The 18,161-nt window shown below is 42.6% G+C and overlaps 1 protein-coding gene across 1 annotated transcript; it reads left to right on the top strand.

Annotated features, from left to right (window-relative positions):
• The first annotated feature begins 4,385 nt into the window (after positions 1-4,385).
• LOC139570806 (polycomb group RING finger protein 6-like) lies at positions 4,386-14,624 on the top strand. Its single transcript, XM_071392997.1, has 11 exons — positions 4,386-4,455; positions 4,723-4,894; positions 5,068-5,167; positions 5,274-5,370; positions 5,873-5,928; positions 6,039-6,098; positions 6,295-6,415; positions 6,862-6,889; positions 7,084-7,182; positions 13,774-13,860; positions 13,984-14,624. Exons 2-11 carry the CDS (start codon positions 4,727-4,729, stop codon positions 14,032-14,034), a joined length of 867 nt encoding a protein of 288 aa, XP_071249098.1. The 5' UTR covers positions 4,386-4,455; positions 4,723-4,726; the 3' UTR covers positions 14,035-14,624.
• The last annotated feature ends 3,537 nt before the right edge of the window (positions 14,625-18,161 follow it).

Raw genomic sequence — 18,161 nt, 5'->3', positions numbered from 1 at the left:
TTAAATATTGTGCAATTTTTCCATAAACTTTTAATTGATAATTTGGGATTTTATCACTTGACATATCAATCATTTAGTGGGAAGGATCATATAAATCAAGTCTGTGTGAATGCATGTACCACCCTGAATAAATAAATACTGTGCCTTTGAAGATTTGTCTCTGGTCATGAAACTACACCAGCTGGATGTCTAAACCATGTCAATTCTGATTGTCAATAGATTTTATTTTTTATTTTTCAATAGAGTCATTCTCCTCAATGACAACATTCTATAACTGAGTTATCACTCTTCGAAGTCTGGTATCTGCGGTAATCTGGTTAATGATTATATCATTGATTAAGTGGCTCTTTTCTTGTAGAATGTTGATAGCTGTATAGAACATTGCATTGCTACGATGCTCAAACTTAACTTAATAGCTACACTCACCGACAGAGGATAAACTGTATCCCTCATGCTGGCCCTGACCAAACCGGTAAGTTGCCCCTCACTATGGCTGCACATCTCCACATGCCCAGACTTATAGTGGTCTTCTTCCCTTTTAATGCTTTTATGCTCATCCTTGAAAAATGCCATAAGGTGTGAAATAGACACACGTCGACATACTGTACAAACCGTAGGCTAAGTAAAACTAAAGATTTTTTGATCTGCTGCTCTGCTAACTAGATAACTAAAGTGTAGTCAATGGCTAGCTAAAATAGAGAATGGGGACAGAAGACCTTTGTGGTTTGGACACGGGTCTCTGATCGTGCTGGTGAACAGTAGTTGACAGTGTCGTCTAGAGATGTAATTAGCATTTAACATTTTTGAAAGTAATTTGAGGCTAATTTAATGATAGAACTCACCTTGTCCGAGAGAGTCTTACAATGCTATCAAAACGTCACGCCAGCCTACACGAAACACAGACCTTATATCAAGTTGTTCTAAAATCCCAAATGCCCCCCAACAAAAAAATTACCAGGTTTTACTGATAGATTTAATGGCTATTATTAATGGGTCCACTGTGCCTGCCTATAAATGTCTTCGGCGTAGGCAACCTCCATCTCAGAACCCCACCCCCAAACAACTTCCCGCAGCTATGTAATTGTGTAAAGTGGAGATTGATTCATTTCATTTGGACCTTCATGCCTACCTTTAAAAAAAATTTAAACAGTTTTTAACTGTGTATGTTACTGGTTATTATTACAGTATAATAACTGTATTATAAATTGGAAATATTACGTTAAGTTACAAACCACCCAGCTAGCACATTTGATTCTGGGAACGAAGCCATACATTTCCTGACCGGTAAAACTGAACGTTTTTAAAATATTCTGAGAACAGAAGTGAAAATTGTGCCTGTTATGGGAATGTTCATTTTTAGGTTGCAGGGAGGTTATGAGAAGCTTTTTGAATAACTTCCTTAAAACTTTCACTGAATGTTTCAATAAGACTTTTAATAACACTGCTAGCTTAGTTTAACTGTTTTGAACTCCAAGCACAGATAAGACACATGAAAATGTATTTGCTTAGGTGTTCATCATTCAAACACATTTATTTTTTACTGCGTCAGTGAGATTCAAACTTATGATCTCTTGTTCTCTACCATGGAATTAGTCCACTGCGCCACCAAGATGAAGCTAGCATGTTTTTATTTATTTAAACAAAGCTACACATTTTAGTCTATTCAAACAGACCCCATTTCAAAGGAAAGAAGCACTCATTAAGATCAGGTGTGGCCAATTAGTGGGTGTGGCCAACACCTGAACACACTTAACAAGATAGAGGATAGAGTTTGGTTGACGCTGAGAACGGAATGTACAGTGAATTTGGAAAGTATTCAGACCCCTTGACTTTTTCCAAATTTTATTACGTTACAGCCTTATTCTAAAATGTATTACATAAATAAAAATCCTCATCAAAAAATCCTCACACAATACCCCCAGTAACGAAAACGTTACTTTAAATGTTACTTTAAATGAGAACATTACTTTAAATAGAACCATGAGGAAACATGTAAGAAATGTTATGCTGAATCATTGACATTTCCACAGGATAATGTTTTCTTAATGTTCTCTGAACAATTTGAGAACATGACTTTAAATAGAACCGTGAGGAAGCCTGAAGGAAACGTTATGATGAAGTACTGAAATTCCCACAGAAGAAAGTTGTTTCTTAATGTTCTCTGAACTATTTGAGAACATTCCCAAACATTCCCATCTAGGCCAGAAAAGGTGAGAAATTGAATCTGCAATGGTTATGAAAATTCGGGACCCCGCTCCACCTCTGGCTCCCCCCACTTTGGTGGCGCCTCTGGTGCGGGGACCCTTGTCGCCGACCCCGGACTGGGGACCCTCTCCACAGGCCCCGGACTGGGGGCCCTCGTTGTAGGCCCCGAACTGGGGACCCTCGCTGCAGGCCCCGGACTGGCCCGTGGAGCAGGCACAGGACTGGGGACCCTCGCTGCAGGCCCCGGACTGAGGACCCTCGCTGCAGGCCCCGGACTGGACACCTCTCTGCAGGCCCCGGACTGGGGACCCTCTCTGCAGGCCCCGGACTGGCCCGTGGAGCAGGCACAGGACTCACCAGGCTAGGGGGACATACTGGAGGCCTGGTTCTTGGAGCAGGCACAGGACTCACCAGGCTGGGGAGACATACTGGAGGCCTGGTCCGATGAGCAGGCACCGGTTGAACCGGGCTGTGGGGGAGCACTGGAGATCTGGTGCTTAAAGCTGGCACCACTCGTCCTGGCTGAATACCCACTTTGGCCCGGCACGTGCGGAGCGCAGGCACATGACGCACTGGGCTGTGACAGCGCACCGGAGACACAGTGCGCAGAGCCGGCGCAGGATGCCCTGGACCGAAGAGGCGCACCGGAGACCAGGAGCGCTGTGCTGGCACAATCCGTCCTGGCTGGATGCCCACTCTAGCGCAACACATGCAGAGAGCTGGCTCAGAGCGCACCGGGCTGTGAACGAGCACTGGAGACACCGTGCGCTTCACCGCATAACACAGTGCCTGACCACCACTTTCAAAGTTCTTGAAATGCTCCGAATTGACTGACCTTCATGTCTTAAAGTAATTATTTGCTGTCATTTCTCTTTGCTTATTTGAGCTGTTCTTGCCATAATATGGACTTGATCTTTTACCAAATAGCCCGATCTTCTGTATACCATTTCTACCTTGTTTCAACACAACTGAGTGGCTCAAACGTATTAAGAAGGAAAGAAATTCCACAAATTAACTTTTAACAAGGCACACCTGTTAATTGAAATGCAACCAGGTGACTACCTCATGAAGCTGGTTGAGAGAATGCCAAGAGTGTGCAAAGCTGTCATCATGGCCAAGGGTGGCTACTTTGAAGAATCTCAAATATAACACTTTGGGTTACTACATGATTCTATATGTGTTATTTCATAGTTTTGATGTCTTCACTATTATTCTACAATGTAGAATGAGTAGGTGTGTCCAAAATTGACTGGTACTGTATCTGCACATATGTGACTCGATACACTTTGTACAGTAGAGCTACTTTCAGAACTACTGGCTAAAAAGTAGGCTTTACAAAGTACAGGATAAACCCTTTTAATGACTACTTGATTCCTTTGAAATGGGGTCTGTTTGAATAGACTAAAATAACCAGCTTTATATGTAATAAAAAACATGACATGCTATCTCCATCCTGGTGGTGCAGTGGACTAATTCAATGGCTACAAAATAGAAGATCATAGGTTCAAATCTTACTGATGCCATGTCAACTTACAGAAGAAAGTTTGCATGAATAATGCCAAAGGAAATAAAGTTCTATATCTGTTTAGAATTAAAAAAAATAAGCTTATTGTGTTATTAGAAGTCCAATTGAAACATTCAGTGAAAGTTTTTCAAAAACATCCACCTAGATAAGATATAAGGAACCTCCCTGCAACCTAAAAATAAACTTTCCCAGAACAGGTGAAATGTTCACTTTGTTTCTCAGAACCTTTCAAAAACATTCAGTTTTACCGGTCAGGAAACACATGGCTTAGTTCTCACAACTTCCAAAGAGCCAAATGTGATGGCATATTAAACCACGAGGACTTGCAGAGCTCGGTTCTGTGCTCCGATGCCGGATTCCTCATGTTTGACTGTTCCCTGTATCTTGCATTGTCAAATTAATAGTTAGAGATTTTAATGGCCACATCTGGAGGTATCCGATCCATATTTATATAATTAGGCAGAACCTATAACTATAACTATGTATCCCTATTTGGGAGATACTGAACTCCAATCAAGTCTGTTTTTTTTAATGACAGCTTAAATATTTTCAATTCTTCATTAATATCATATGAATCCCTATTCTTCCTAGAGAAGCAAGATAAGGGAAAGCAACTGTGGTCCAGTCTTGAAATTCTATTTCTAGTGGACTCTGCTCTGTTATGATTTAATTGGCTCGTTTCATTGCCATAGCGCCAGGAAGTTGCTGAAACTTGAGCGACAACGGTAACGTTAGCTAGCAACTGTTACAGTTGGTTTTGTTTTTATTTATTTGGGGTTAGCGATAACATTTAAGCAATAGTTAGTGGTTAAATCACATGGGGTTTATTGGTAACGTTAGTCCGTTAAAGTAAAGGTTGAACTGTTATCGTTGTTTTTTTGTTTTTGTATTCCTTGAGCTAGCCAGCACGTTTGCTAATAATGCCAGTGTCAGGTGAATATCAAATGATTAATTGAAGAATTTATTGGCGCGGAAATCAACCCAATTTGCAGTACCATGGAGGACAGCACCATGGAACTCGAAAGACCCGGTTGTTTGAGTGTTGGTCAGCAATCAGAAGAGGCGACACCAACCTATATTAGCCACCAGAACAGTGTCGACAACGATGGTTCGAAAGACCACAATGGGACATCCAATAATGTTGACTCGGATTCATGGGATGAGGTACAGTATTACAGACTTGGACAATATCTAGTGTTTTCTAATTTTGCTGGAGTGACGAGAATAATAATAATGTAATGTTATGAATATGATAGCTGCTACACTGGTTGGTACTCTACTGTAACTGGGATGCACTCCAGTTCTATAATGTGGAATGACATTGTTTGTTTTCACAGCCTGAACTCCCTCTTAATCAATTTTACCCTTACATCCGCTGTACTCTCTGCTGCGGAATCCTCATTGATTCCACCACCATAACTGAGTGTCTGCACACTTGTGAGTTACAATGATTTGAGATGAACAATCCTGAAATATGACTGCTATCCCTTCAGTCTCATTATATCAGTCATACTTCCTTTGTAATCTGTTCTCTCTTCCCCAGTTTGTAAAAGCTGCATAGTGAAACACTTCTTCTACAGCAACAGGTGTCCCAATTGCAGCATTGTAGTCCACCAGACACAACCATTGTACAACATAAAGTAAGCATGCCTGCATGAAATCTACGAGCACACAGACTCTTGTCTTGTTTTACATTTGAAGACATCGTTCATGTTTTTCTACTTGGCATCATGTTATTTAAAGAGGACATCCCATGAGTGTCTGTTTCTATGGTTACCCTCTCCCTGCTGGGGAGTTACCTGGAACACAAAGTCCTGGTGTGACGCACGGATACTGATGTCTCTCTGTAGACTCCTCTGTTATTCATGTCCACGCACACTCGTCGTCTATTGCACAACTCTGCTTTCAGCACAGGCCAAAGGGACGCAAATGTAAATATTACTGTTGTGCCAACTCATTTGAATGAAAACGTTGCCACGATAAGCTGAGATGTTCACTGAAACAACGGCAGCTTTGAAGTTGATTACTATACCTCTCCCATTGACCCATTATCAATTAATACAATGAGCTATAGGCTAATACTCACTTATACACTGGTATGTAGATACTTACTGTATGGTGGGTGTTTTTGCATCTCCACAGACCTGACAGACAGTTGCAAGATATTGTTTACAAGATGCTGCCACATCTGGAAGAAAGTAAGTATCCACAAGTCTTCCATTTCTCAGCTTTTCCCCAAACGCCTCTTATCAGTCTTTTGTTTTGCAGTTCAAATGAGTATTGTCTTTACTCCTTATTGTCTTTGCAGTGGAGAGAGCAAGGATGATTGATTTTTACAAACAGAGAGGACTGGAGGTGCCTAAACCAGGTAAATAAGACCAATGTCGTCGTCGTTGCTGCTTATTGTGCTTTTTGGTAGAAATTTGGTGCAGCTTTGTTTATATGAAATAGTTTGGGTATTTGAAGACCCTCTGATTTTAGCCATGTCTCTGTCTGTCTCAGTGCTGTGTGTGGAACATTCCCCTAATGCTTCTGTAAACGCTCGTCTTTCTCTGTGACCACAGTGATGGCGTCCCCTGCGGTCCCTGTGCTGAAGAACCAGAAGCAGAGAAGGGCATTGCTGCCCCAGTCTGTCTTCGCCATCCCTCCTGAACTGGACGTGTCACTGCAGCTGGAGTTTTTGGGGTGAGTCTCTCCCTAGTCTCTCCCTAGCATTTTCTATTTGAGGGATGGAAGGGTATTCCCTGAGAAATTGGATTGTTTGTTTGTCTCTGGTCATTCTTGTCTCCACCAGTAGATGGTGCTGGGGTGCTACTGTGCTTCCTTTGAGTGCATATGGACTAGGGCAGCATTTCCCTAACTCGGTCCTGGGGACCTCCAGGTGTACACATTTTGGGTTTTTGCCCTAGCACTACACAGCTGATTCAAATAGTCAAAGCTTGATGAATAGTTGGTTATTTTAATCAGCTGTGTAGTGCTATGGCAAATAACTAAATGTGCACCCCCTGGTGTTCCCATGACAGCGTTTGGGAAACCCTGGACTAGGGAGAACGTTACAAGACTGATGGTTAACTGTACAAGATTGGTTTCAGGGATAATGAAAATTCAATGTAAAGTCGTTTTGTTTCCAGAGCGGAAGAAGGCATAGATGGCTATAAGGTAATTACTGCTGTCAAGCTCTTTTCTCATAATGACTTGTATGAGACTGTTAAAATTAAATAACAGCATAACGCTGCTATCCAGCCACTATATAGTAATGGTCATGCATAAAGCAATGTTGATATTGTGAATTTGAGTTATATTGGTAAAATGAATAAGGGATTGCATGCTCTAACACCGGTGTCTCTGGCCAGCCTTTGGAGAGGCGGTATGTGCGAGTATCGGGGGATGCCACTGTCCGCCATGTGGCGCTCTTCATCAGGAGGAAGATGGAGCTGAGTCCCACCTGCCAGGTCAGTGGGAGGGGTTACACATTGACTTTACCAGGATGTCTGATGCGGTTATGAACTATTTCTCGGAGGTAGACCTGGCAAGGGGAAATGCATAAATATGTACATATCTGCTCGTTATGTGAGAGCTCTGCTTCAAGAAAGAGGTATGTTGAACCCATCTCAATTTCATCCCCTGTAAAATACTTTAGAGGCCTAAGTAACCAGGTGAGGGGTAGATGCAGAGCCTAATGCTCACACAAGGACAGAGGGAAGAGTGTTCGTGTCTTATGTAAAACTGCAGAGCGCAACAGCACAGCCCTACCTGTACGTAGGGTGTTTAGCAGTAACAGGGATTGATTTCTTGGCACTCACCGGAGTGGGTAATACCGGAGTGGGTAATAGGTGCTCGCTTTATTAGCTGGGTGCTCTGCCATTTACAGGGCATTCGGAAAGTATTCAGACCCCTTGACGTTTTTCATACTTTGTTGCGTTACAACCTTATTCTGAAATGGATTACATCCCCCCCCCCCCAATCTACACACAATACTCCACGACAAAGAAAAAACTGTTTTTAGAAAACGGGTATCACATTTACATAATTATACAGACCCTTTAATCAGTACTTTGTTACAGCCTCGAGTCTTCTCGGGTATGACGCTACAAGCTTGGCACACCTGTAAATGGGGAGTTTCTCCCATTCTTCTCTGTAGATCCTCGCTGCACAGCTATTTCCAGGTTTCTCCAGAGATGTTCGATCGGGTTCAAGTCCAGGCTCTGGCTGGGCCACAAGGACATTCAGAGACTTGTCCCAAAGCCACTCCTGCATTGTCATGGCTGTATGTTTAGGGTCGTTGTCCTGTTGGAAGGTGAACCTTCTCCCTAGTCTGAGGTCCTGAGCACTCTGGAGCAGGTTTTCATCAAGGATCTCTCTGTACTTCGCTCTGTTCATCTTTCTCTCGATCCTGACTAGTCTCCCAGTCCTTACTGCTGAAAAACATCCCCACAGCATAGTGCTTCACTGTGGGAATGGTGCCAGGTTTCTTCCAGATGTGACACTTGACATTCAGGCCAAAGTTTCTCATTGTCTGAGTCCTTTTTGTGCCTTTTGGCAAACTCCAAGCGTATTAAGAAAAACTTTTAACAAGGCACACTTGTTAATAACTTCTTATGGCTGCATCCCGCTACCGGGATCGATATGACAGCAGTCAGTGAAAGTGCAGGGCGCCAAATTCAAACAACAGAAATCTCATAAATAAAATTCCTCAAACATACATGTGTCTTATATCATTTTAAAGGTAATCTTGTTGTTAATCCCACCAAAGTGTCCGATTTCAAATATGCTTTTCAGCGAAAGCACTACAAACGATTATGTTAGGTCACCATCAAACCACAATAAGCACAGCCATTTTTCCAGCGAAATATAGCAGTCACAAAAAGCAGAAATAGAGATAAAATGAATCACTAACCTTTGATCTTCATCAGATGACACTCATAGGACTTCATGTTACACAATACATGCATGTTTTGTTTGATAAAGTTCATATTTATATAAAAAAATCTGAGTTTACATTGGCGCGTTACATTCACTAGTTCCAAAAACATCAAGTGATTTTGCATAGCCACATCGTTTCAACAGAAATACTCATCATAAATGTAGATGATAATACAAGTTATACACATGGAATTATAGATATACCTCTCCTTAATGCAACCGCTGTGTCAGATTTCAAAAAAACTTTACGGAAAAAGCAACCCATGCAATAATCTGAGACGGCGCTCAGAAATATAATAAAAATAGCCGCCATTTTGGATTCAACAGAAACCAGAAAATACATGATAAATGTTACCTTACCTTTGATGAACTTCATCAGAATGCAGTCCTAGGAATCCCAGGTCCACAATAAATGCTTGATTTGTTCGATAATGTCCGTTATTTATGTCCAATTAGCTACTTTGGTTAGCGCGTTTGGTAAACAATTCCAAAGTCACAAAGCGCGTCCACTATAACGTGACGAAATGTCCAAAAGTTCCGTAACAGTCAGTAGAAACATGTCAAACAATGTACTGAATCAATCTTTAGAATGTTGTTAACATACATCTTGAATAACGTTCCAACCGGAAAATTAGATTGACTTCAGATGAGCGGTGGAACGGATGTCCTCATGTGAACGCGCATGGTGAAAGCATGGTCAGCTCGTGGCAGTGGTGACTAATTCCTGTCTCCTTCGGCCCCCCTTCACATTAGAGTCATCAGACAAAGTTATATTGACTGTTGACATCTAGTGGAAGCCGTAGGAAGTGAAAACTCATCAATATCTCGCTGTAATTTCAATGAGAGCTTGGTTGAAAATCTGCCACCTCAGAAAAAATCCAAACAGGAAGTGGAACTTCTCAGGTTTTTGCCCGCCATATGAGTTCTGTTATACTCACAGACATAATTCAAACAGTTTTAGAAACTTCAGAGTGTTTTCTATCCAATACGAATGATAATATGCATATATTAGCAACTGGGACTGAGGAGCAGGCAGTTTACTATGGGCACCTCTGTGCACCTTTCATCCAAGCTACTCAATACTGCCCCTGCAGCCATAAGAAGTTAATTGAAATGCATTCTAGGTGACTACCTCATGAAGCTGGTTGAGAGAATGCGAAGAGTGTGCAAAGCTGTCAAGGCAAAGGGTGGCTGCTTTGAAGAATCTCAAATAAATATATTTTGATTTGTTGAACACTTTTTGTTGTTGTTGGTTACTACATGATTCCATATGTGTTATTTCAGAGTTTTGATATCTTCACTATTAGAAAATAGTAAAAAAATTAAGAGAAACCCTGGAATGAGTAGGTGTGTCAACTTTTGACTGGTACAGTATGTCTCATCACAATTCTCTCTCGGAGATCTACGGACAGTTCCTTGGACTTCATGGTATAGTTTCTGCTTACATGCACTGTCAACCATTGGTCCTTACACAGGTGTTTCTTTCTAAAATTATCTACATTTCTAAACACGTTTTAATTTTCTCCTCACCTACCTACACACAATACCCCATAATGACAAAGTGATCTATTTAATTCATTTTGAATTCAGGCTGTAACGCGACACAATGTGGAATAGGTCAAGGGGTATGAATACTTTCTGAAGTCACTGTATACAAATACACAGATCAGCAGAATAAACTTGACAAATAGCATTTAGGTGGAAGTAGGAGATATTCTGGTGTAATAGTTACTTCCTAGCGCACAATAACCCCCCCCAAAAAATGGGTATGGGGCTTTGGGGTATGAAAAGTAGACATCTGGATAGAAAGATTGATTGAATGTAGGGAAAATATATACAAATGGCAGTGCCGCCATATAGTCTAAAACAGTGGTCACTGACCGGTCGATCGACTAGTCGATCTCCAAGGCATTCCAAGTCGATCGTGAACACTTTCTTTATAAAAAAAACAACGATAAAGCCTCGCATTCCTACTTTTTTCTGTCTCGCCCTGTTAGCAGTAAGTGCACTTGTTTCAGCTGCCTTGTGTGCCAGGTAGGCAAAGTGTTCCCATTTTGAACCATTTCATGTGTCAAGGTACAAAATCAAGTGCTCCTATAGGCCTACCGATTTGCTCAGATCGCTGTCTGCAACTTACTCGTTGATACTGTGATTTCAAAACGTCTAAACATTAGAGAAATGTCAATGAATACAACAGTGAGTTCTTGTTCAGCACTGTCAACATTTTATTTTTTATTTATTATTATAAGCCATGAAATGCGCTGCAACCAGCACTGTAGATTCAATGAATAACTACCAAAGTGTAGCGCTTCCATTTTTATAATTAGTGGCTTTTAAAAATATATATATCAAGGAATATTTCACTTTCTCCGGTAATGGGAGTAACAACATGAATCTGTGCATGAGGCAAAAAGAATACGGTGCGACTCGAGTTTCTCCATCAGCTCAAAGACGGTGTTCTCTATTTTGGTCAGTCTTAGCCGAGGGGGGATAGCTGAGGGACAATCCGAGTGTGACCCTCTAATGCTCTCCCTCCGCTGAGACTGACCATCAGATGCAGGCACCATCAGTCCAGTAAAATAAAGTAAGCAAATTATGAACATTTACAGTGCATTCGGAAAGTATTCAGACACATTCCCTTTTTCCACATTTTGTTACGTTACAGCTTTACTCTAAAATTGATCAGGAAAATAATTGTATCAATCTACACACAATACCCCATAATGACAAAGCGAAAACAGGTTTTTAGTTTTCACAACCTTTTGCTATGAGACTCAAGTGCATCCTGTTTCCCTTGCTCATCCTTGATGTTTCTACAACTTGATTGGGGTCCACCTGTGGTGAATTGATTTGGAATGGCACACACCAGTCTATATTCGGTCCCACAGTTGACAGTGCATGTCAAAGCAAAAACCAAGCCATGAGGTCGACGGAATTGTCCGTAGAGCTCAGAGACCGCATTGTGGCGAGGCACAGATCTGCGGAAGGGTACAGAAGAAATTATGCAGCATTGAAGGTCCCCAAGGACCATTCTTAAATGGAAGAAGTTTGAAACCACCAAGACCCTTCCTAAAGCTGTCCGCCTGGCCAAAATGAGCAATAGGAGGATAAGGGCGTTGGCCAGGGAGGTGACCAAGAACCCAATGGTCTCTCTGTGGAGATGAGAGAACCTTCCAGAAGCACAACCATCTCTGCAGCACTCCACCAATCAGGCCTGTATGGTAGTGGCCAGATGGAAGACACTCCTCAGTAAAAGGCACATGACAACCTGCTTGGAGTTTACCAAAAGGCACCTAAAGGACTCAGACCATGAGAAACAATATACTCTGGTGTGATGAAACCAAGATTGAACTCTTTGGCCTGAATGCCAAGCGTCACATCTGATGGAAACCTGGCACCATCCCGACAGGGAAGAATGGTGGCAGCATCATGCTGTGGGACTTTTTTTTTCAGCAGCAGGTACTGGGAGACTAGTGACGATTGAAGGGAAAGATGAACGGCGCAAAGTACAGAGATCCTTGGATGAAAACCTGCTCAGGACCTCAGACTGGGGCAAAGGTTCACCTTCCGACAGGACAATGCAGGAATGGCTTCGAGACAAGTCTCTGAATGTCCTTGAGTGGCCCAGCCAGAGCCCGGACTCGAACCCGATCGAACATCTCTGGAGAGACGCTCCCCATCCAACCTGACAGAGCTTGCGCATCTGCAGAGAAGAATGGGAGAAACTCCAAATACAGGTGTGCTAAGTTTGTAGCTTCATACCCAAGAATACTCTAGTCTGTAATCACTGACAAAGGTTCTTTAAACAAAGTATTGAGTAAAGGGTCTGAATACTTATGTAAATGTTATATTTCAGTTTTTATTTGTCATTTGCAAGCATTTTCTAAACCTGATTTTGCTGCTTTGTTATTACGGGGTGTTGTGTGTAGATTGAGGCGGGGGGGGGGGGGAAACTATTTAATCAATTTTAGAATGAGGCTTTAATGTAACAACGTGGAAAGTAAAGTGGTCTGAATACTTTCTGAATGCACTGTATGCTCACTTAGCTGTGACTCACAAGTAATACAACAAATTATGATCTATTACTGGTGTGATCATATACCAAGTTTTGAAATATAATATTAAAACGGTTTTAGAAGAACAACATTGGCAGGGCAATTCAAGCATAGCCAATATTCACTGATAATGTATTGGGCCTATAGTCTACTGCACAAACCTCATTGCTACAGAACTGTTTTTAGCTATCAATTTCAGAGTTTCTAGAGGCAAGGGTCGATAGGAACAAGACAGGTTCAGGTGTTTTTCAGAACTCATGCCCATAACTATTGCCACACTTTTTTCTGTGGGTTTTATGACAACGTCCGTATTCTCCTGGAGTTCTTTTAGTACTCCTCTTTCAGCTGGAGGAAGACTGTGATATTAGGGTCCCTTGTCATTTTTGCATTTAGTTTCCAATTCTTTTTCAACCAGTCTGCCAAATGTGGTGACAATTGGACTTGTATGAGTAGGGGGGGACAAATGAGGAAGGGCGAGGGGCAGGGAGGGACCGCTGGGTTATGGTTTCTCGTTCTTTGTAGGGTCTGTCGATATGAAGCTTGTACTGGATCTGTTCAGTATGACTGTATGAAAATTTGGATACCACCCAACCCTAATTTGTGTGTGTATGTGTATATATAATTTCATTAATTGTTGGTTGACTGTTTTGAATACCACTTTGCACCGCCCTGTGGGCAATTGTAATTATCACCTAGGCACTTGCATAAAAAAACTATGACAAATCCATATCTCTTGATGCTCTGATGAAAGCATAACTGCCAAAATGGATTGGCCTGCCCAGCCAAAAATAAAAAGTGTAATGAGGTGACGTCTTAATTTTTATTTTTTTATTATTGAACTTGGAATTTAGTTTCTAATCAGAAATACTATTTCTGTATCTTATTGAAATGGATCCGTAGCATTTATTACGGTTTTCATTTTCACATCCCAAACTGCACCTACCAGTTTTCGTTCACAGATATTCCCTCCCTCAGGTGACTCCATGTATGTTGTAATTCAGTATGTCACTCTCAATTGATTTCATGCAGTCTGTCGCAGTGGTATGATGTCACGTTGTGGTGCAGGTGGAGGTTGTGTGTGGAGACCACCTCCTGGACCGTTACCAGTCGCTACGAGAGGTTCAGAGCTCCATGGGAGATGACGCTCTACAGGTGAGTCCACTCAAAGGCCCTATGTATTTGTAGTTACACTCTGGTCTGGAAATAGTCCTGATATCGTTAGCTTCCATTTATGAGTTTTATGTGTGCTTATTTTCTTGTGTTTTTTATTCCCAGGATGGTCTTTTGATTCTCCACTTTGGACTGGTCCTGGCTGCTCACACGTGAGCAGGGGGAAGGAAGTGGGATGGATGTGATCCTGATATTAACCCTGACCCTCAGGGAATCACGGTCTTCATTCTGCTACTAATGCCTAACAGAATCAAGTCTTCTACTCTCTGCCACTTATACCTGACAGTTAACAGTGAATTGCTGAATCCAGGGCCCCAAAACCTTCTGGTAAGGTTAGGATTAGGTTATAGTTTATCTCCAAGACTGTGATTTCAGAGGTCTGAAAGACTACAAGGACCTGTCATGCTACTGATGCCAAAAGCTCATGTTTTTGCTACACTTTGAGTGTACACCGTATTCTTTTTTTCTTTTTTTGTGACCAACTTTTGTAGCAGTCCCCCTCCCATTCATTCCCCGAGTCTCTATTTAGAACAAAGTATAAATACATATACAGTGCCTTCGGAGAGTATTCAGACCCCTTGACTTGTTCCACATTTTGTTACGTTATAGCCCTATTCTAAAATGTATTAAATACATACAAATCCTCAGCAATCTACACACAATACCCCATAATGACGAAGCAAAAAGTGGTTTTAGAAATGTTTGCAAATGTATTAAAAATAAAAAACTGAAATACCTTATTTACATAAGTATTCAGACCCTTTGCTATGAGACTTGAAATTGAGTTCAGGTGCATCCTGTTCCCATTGATCATCTACAACTTGATTGGAGTCCAACTGTGTGAAATTCAATTGATTGGACATGATTTGGAAAGCCACACACCTGTCTCTAAGGTCCCATAGTTGACAGTGCATGTCAGAGCAAAAACCAAGCCACGAGGCCGAAGGAATTGTCTGTAGAGCTCCGAGACAGCATTGTCGAGGCACAGATCTGGGGAAGGGTAACAACATTTCTGCAGCATTGAAGGTCCCCAAGAACACAGTGGCCTCCATCATTCTTAAATGGAAGAAGTTTGGAATCATCAAGACACATCCTAGAGCTGGCCGCTCGGCCAAACTGAGCAATCGGGGGAGAAGGATCTTGGTCAGGGAGGTGACCAAGAGCCCGATGGTCACTCTGACAGAGCTCCAGAGTTCCTCTGTGGAGATGGTTGTCCTTCTGGAAAGTTCTCCCATCTCTGCAGCACTCCACCAATCAGGCCTTTATGGTAGAGTGGCCAGACGAAAGCCACTCTTCAGTAAAAGGCAGACTAGTCAGGATCGAGGGAAAGATGAACAGAGCAAAGTACAGAGAGATCCTTGACAAAAACCTGCTTGGCTGTTCAGAGGACCGATGCTGGAAGGAGAAGACAGGCTGCTAGTCAAAGGAGGGTGCTGTATTCTCGACCAAAAGGCAAATGTAAGCAGGCCACATTAAGTCAAGTCAATTATTACTGGTCTGTATGTAGCAAATTTCATTCAAAATTTGATACATCCACTTGGACTATATTAGAACATGAATGCTTGTCATAGCAAGTGTAATTTAGTGTAGCCTAAAGCCTACATTCAATAATGTACATACGTCAGAATAGGTTCTACATATCAAATAATGTGAAAGCTATTTATTTTGTTTCAATTTGGTAAAGTTGCCTTTTCTTATCAAAGACTGTGTGCCAAGTCCCAATGTGCCCATCCTGAGGGTGTATTTGGACGACCTGGACCCCGAGCCCCACTTCCGAATGACCCAACCCTCTTTTGACCGCCTGGTAGAGGTCTCGCACCAAGAAGACCAGGATCATGGCTGGGGCAAGACCTTGGAAAGCCTCATGTTTGTGCCACTTCGTATAGTGTCCGAGGCTATTGATGTCATCCCCAGTGTCAGTGGCGTGATCATGAAGAGGGTCATCCATTTTCCATCAAAGAGATGAAATGCAGGAGGTTGGCGAGGGATTCGCCCAAAAAGCACAGTTCCCTGCATTTCAAAAGGTTGCTGGCGCTATTGCTGGATGCCACATCAGGATTAAGCCCACTGCAGTGGACCAGCAGGATTACCTGAAAATAAAATAGTTTTATTCATCAACTATAGGCCATCTGTGACCACAGGTGCGGGTTCATTGACATCTACATTGCCTGTGCACTACAGCAGGGTCATGAAACACAGCTATGTGTATGTTCAGAGCCTGTACCCACCACAAGGTTGGTGTCTCTTCGGGGATGGAGGAATCCCTGCCTGGTGGAGCCCATCTGTCTGACACCCTACAGGCAACCAGTGAGGGGTGCAGTGGAGGCCACCTACGATGCAAAGCATTCCAAGGTGAGGAATGTGGTGGAGTGGTCCTTCGGGACAATGAAGGTGGCACACCATCTTCATGAAGGCCCTGGAGGTGAAGCCTAGCTTTGTGCCTGAGGTGGTTGCACTCTGTACTGCACAACGTCTGCCTCAGCAACGAGGACATTGTGGAGCCTGAGGCCACGGAGGAGAATGAGGATGATGATGGAGACCTGGACCAACTGCCGCAGCAGAATGTGGATCAACTGCAGGACCAGCTCACAGCATCAGGAGTGGGCAATGTTGCAGCACCCGCTAACTTCATCCCAGGTGACCACAACTACTGGAATCCCCCCCAGTAGAAAACCCTTACACGCACACGCCCTGTTTAAAACGTAATTGTTGATTCCTAAATCAATCTATCACCCGTGTTCACATATTACATTTTTGTAATATTACGTGTGATCAATATTCCAAATCTTAAATACTATTCTGCTGTTCGTGTGTACTGGAGCTCTTTTAAGAGCTTTGTGGCATAAAACGTGATGCTTTTGTTAATACAATTTTCTATAATATCAAGCTGTGTGTGGCCCTTCCATTTCTATATAATAAAAAAAACATCCACTTAATGCCACTTTTTAATTTAATTTAAAAAAACGTTTTTATATTACAGCTGGCAAATATTAACGTAAATAAATAATCCCAGTGGATAAAAAAACTAAAACAAACTTTGTCAATAAAAGCCTCCAATCAATCAAATGTATTTATAAAGCCCTTACATCAGCTGATGTCACAAAGTGCTGCTCAGAAACCCAGCCTAAAACCCCAAACCGCAAGCAATGCAGGTGTAGAAGCACGGTGGCTAGGAAAAACTCCCTAGAAAGGCCAGAACCTAGGAAGAAACCTGGAGAGGATCCAGGCTATGAGGGGTGGCCAGTCTTCTTCTGGCTGTGCCGGGTGGAGATTATAACAGAACATGGCTAAGATGTTCAAATGTTCATAGATGACCAGCAGGTTCAAATAATAATCACAGTGGTTGTCGAGGGTGCAACAGGTCAGCACCTCAGGAGTAAATGTTGGCTTTTCATAGCCGATCATTCAGAGTATCTCTACCCATCCTGCTGTCTCTACCCATCCTGCTGTCTCTAGAGAGTTGAAAACAACAGGTCTGGGACAGGTAGCACGTCCGGTGAACAGGTCAGGGTTCCATAGCCGCAGGCAGAACAGTTGAAACTGGAGCAGCAGCACGGCCAGGTGGACTGGGGACAGCAAGGAGTCATCAGGCCAGGTAGTCCTGAGGCATGGTCCTCGGAGAGAAAGAAAGAGAATTAGAGAGAGCATAATTAAATTCACACAGGACACCGGATAACACAAGAGAAATACTCCAGATATAACAGACTGACCCTAGCCCCCAGACACATAAACTACTGCAGCATAAATACTGGAGGCTGAGACAGGAGGGGTCGGGAGACACTGTGGCCCCGTCTGACGATACCCCCAGACAGGGTCAAACAGGCAGGATATAACCCCACCCACTTTGCCAAAGCACAGTCCCCAACAGTCTATCCTCCCTGTCTATTCTCGTCTTCTCTACGTCTATTCTCCTCATCCGTCATTCTCCTGTACTCATCGCTTTCTTTTTTCCTTATTTCTCTTCTCTCTTTTTATTGCCTCTTCCTATCTCTTCTCATCGAGAGCGCTGGCCTGCCTTTCTCTCTCCATCTCTGTCCTGCATCTCTGAGTAGTGTGACCCACTCTGGCTCTCCTACTTTTGGGAGTTATCTCCTCTTTCACCCTGTCCCTCTTCTCCTGCACTTTTCTGAAAAACACCTACCTACTGGCTGGATGAGGCAACTACAACAGGTGGTGTAATTGCGGGCCTGTACCATTTCCAGGAGGCAGTGGTGCTCTCCCCTCCCTCGGTATTCACCCCAGTTTGGGGGGACTTCAAAGCCTTAAAGAAAAAAGTTTGGACA

This window comes from Salvelinus alpinus, chromosome 3 (genome assembly GCF_045679555.1).
Source record: "Salvelinus alpinus chromosome 3, SLU_Salpinus.1, whole genome shotgun sequence".
NCBI lineage: Eukaryota > Metazoa > Chordata > Actinopteri > Salmoniformes > Salmonidae > Salvelinus > Salvelinus alpinus.
This window is presented reverse-complemented; position numbering and strand designations above follow the sequence as displayed.

Excerpts from the sequence above, each read along its gene's own strand:
- LOC139570806 (XM_071392997.1), top strand. The coding sequence starts at position 4,727 with ATGGAGGACAGCACCATGGAACTCGAAAGACCCGGTTGTTTGAGTGTT. Across the intron at positions 5,168-5,273 it reads AACTGAGTGTCTGCACACTT|TTTGTAAAAGCTGCATAGTG; the intron begins GTGAGTTACAAT and ends TCTCTTCCCCAG. Across the intron at positions 5,371-5,872 it reads CAACCATTGTACAACATAAA|ACCTGACAGACAGTTGCAAG; the intron begins GTAAGCATGCCT and ends GCATCTCCACAG.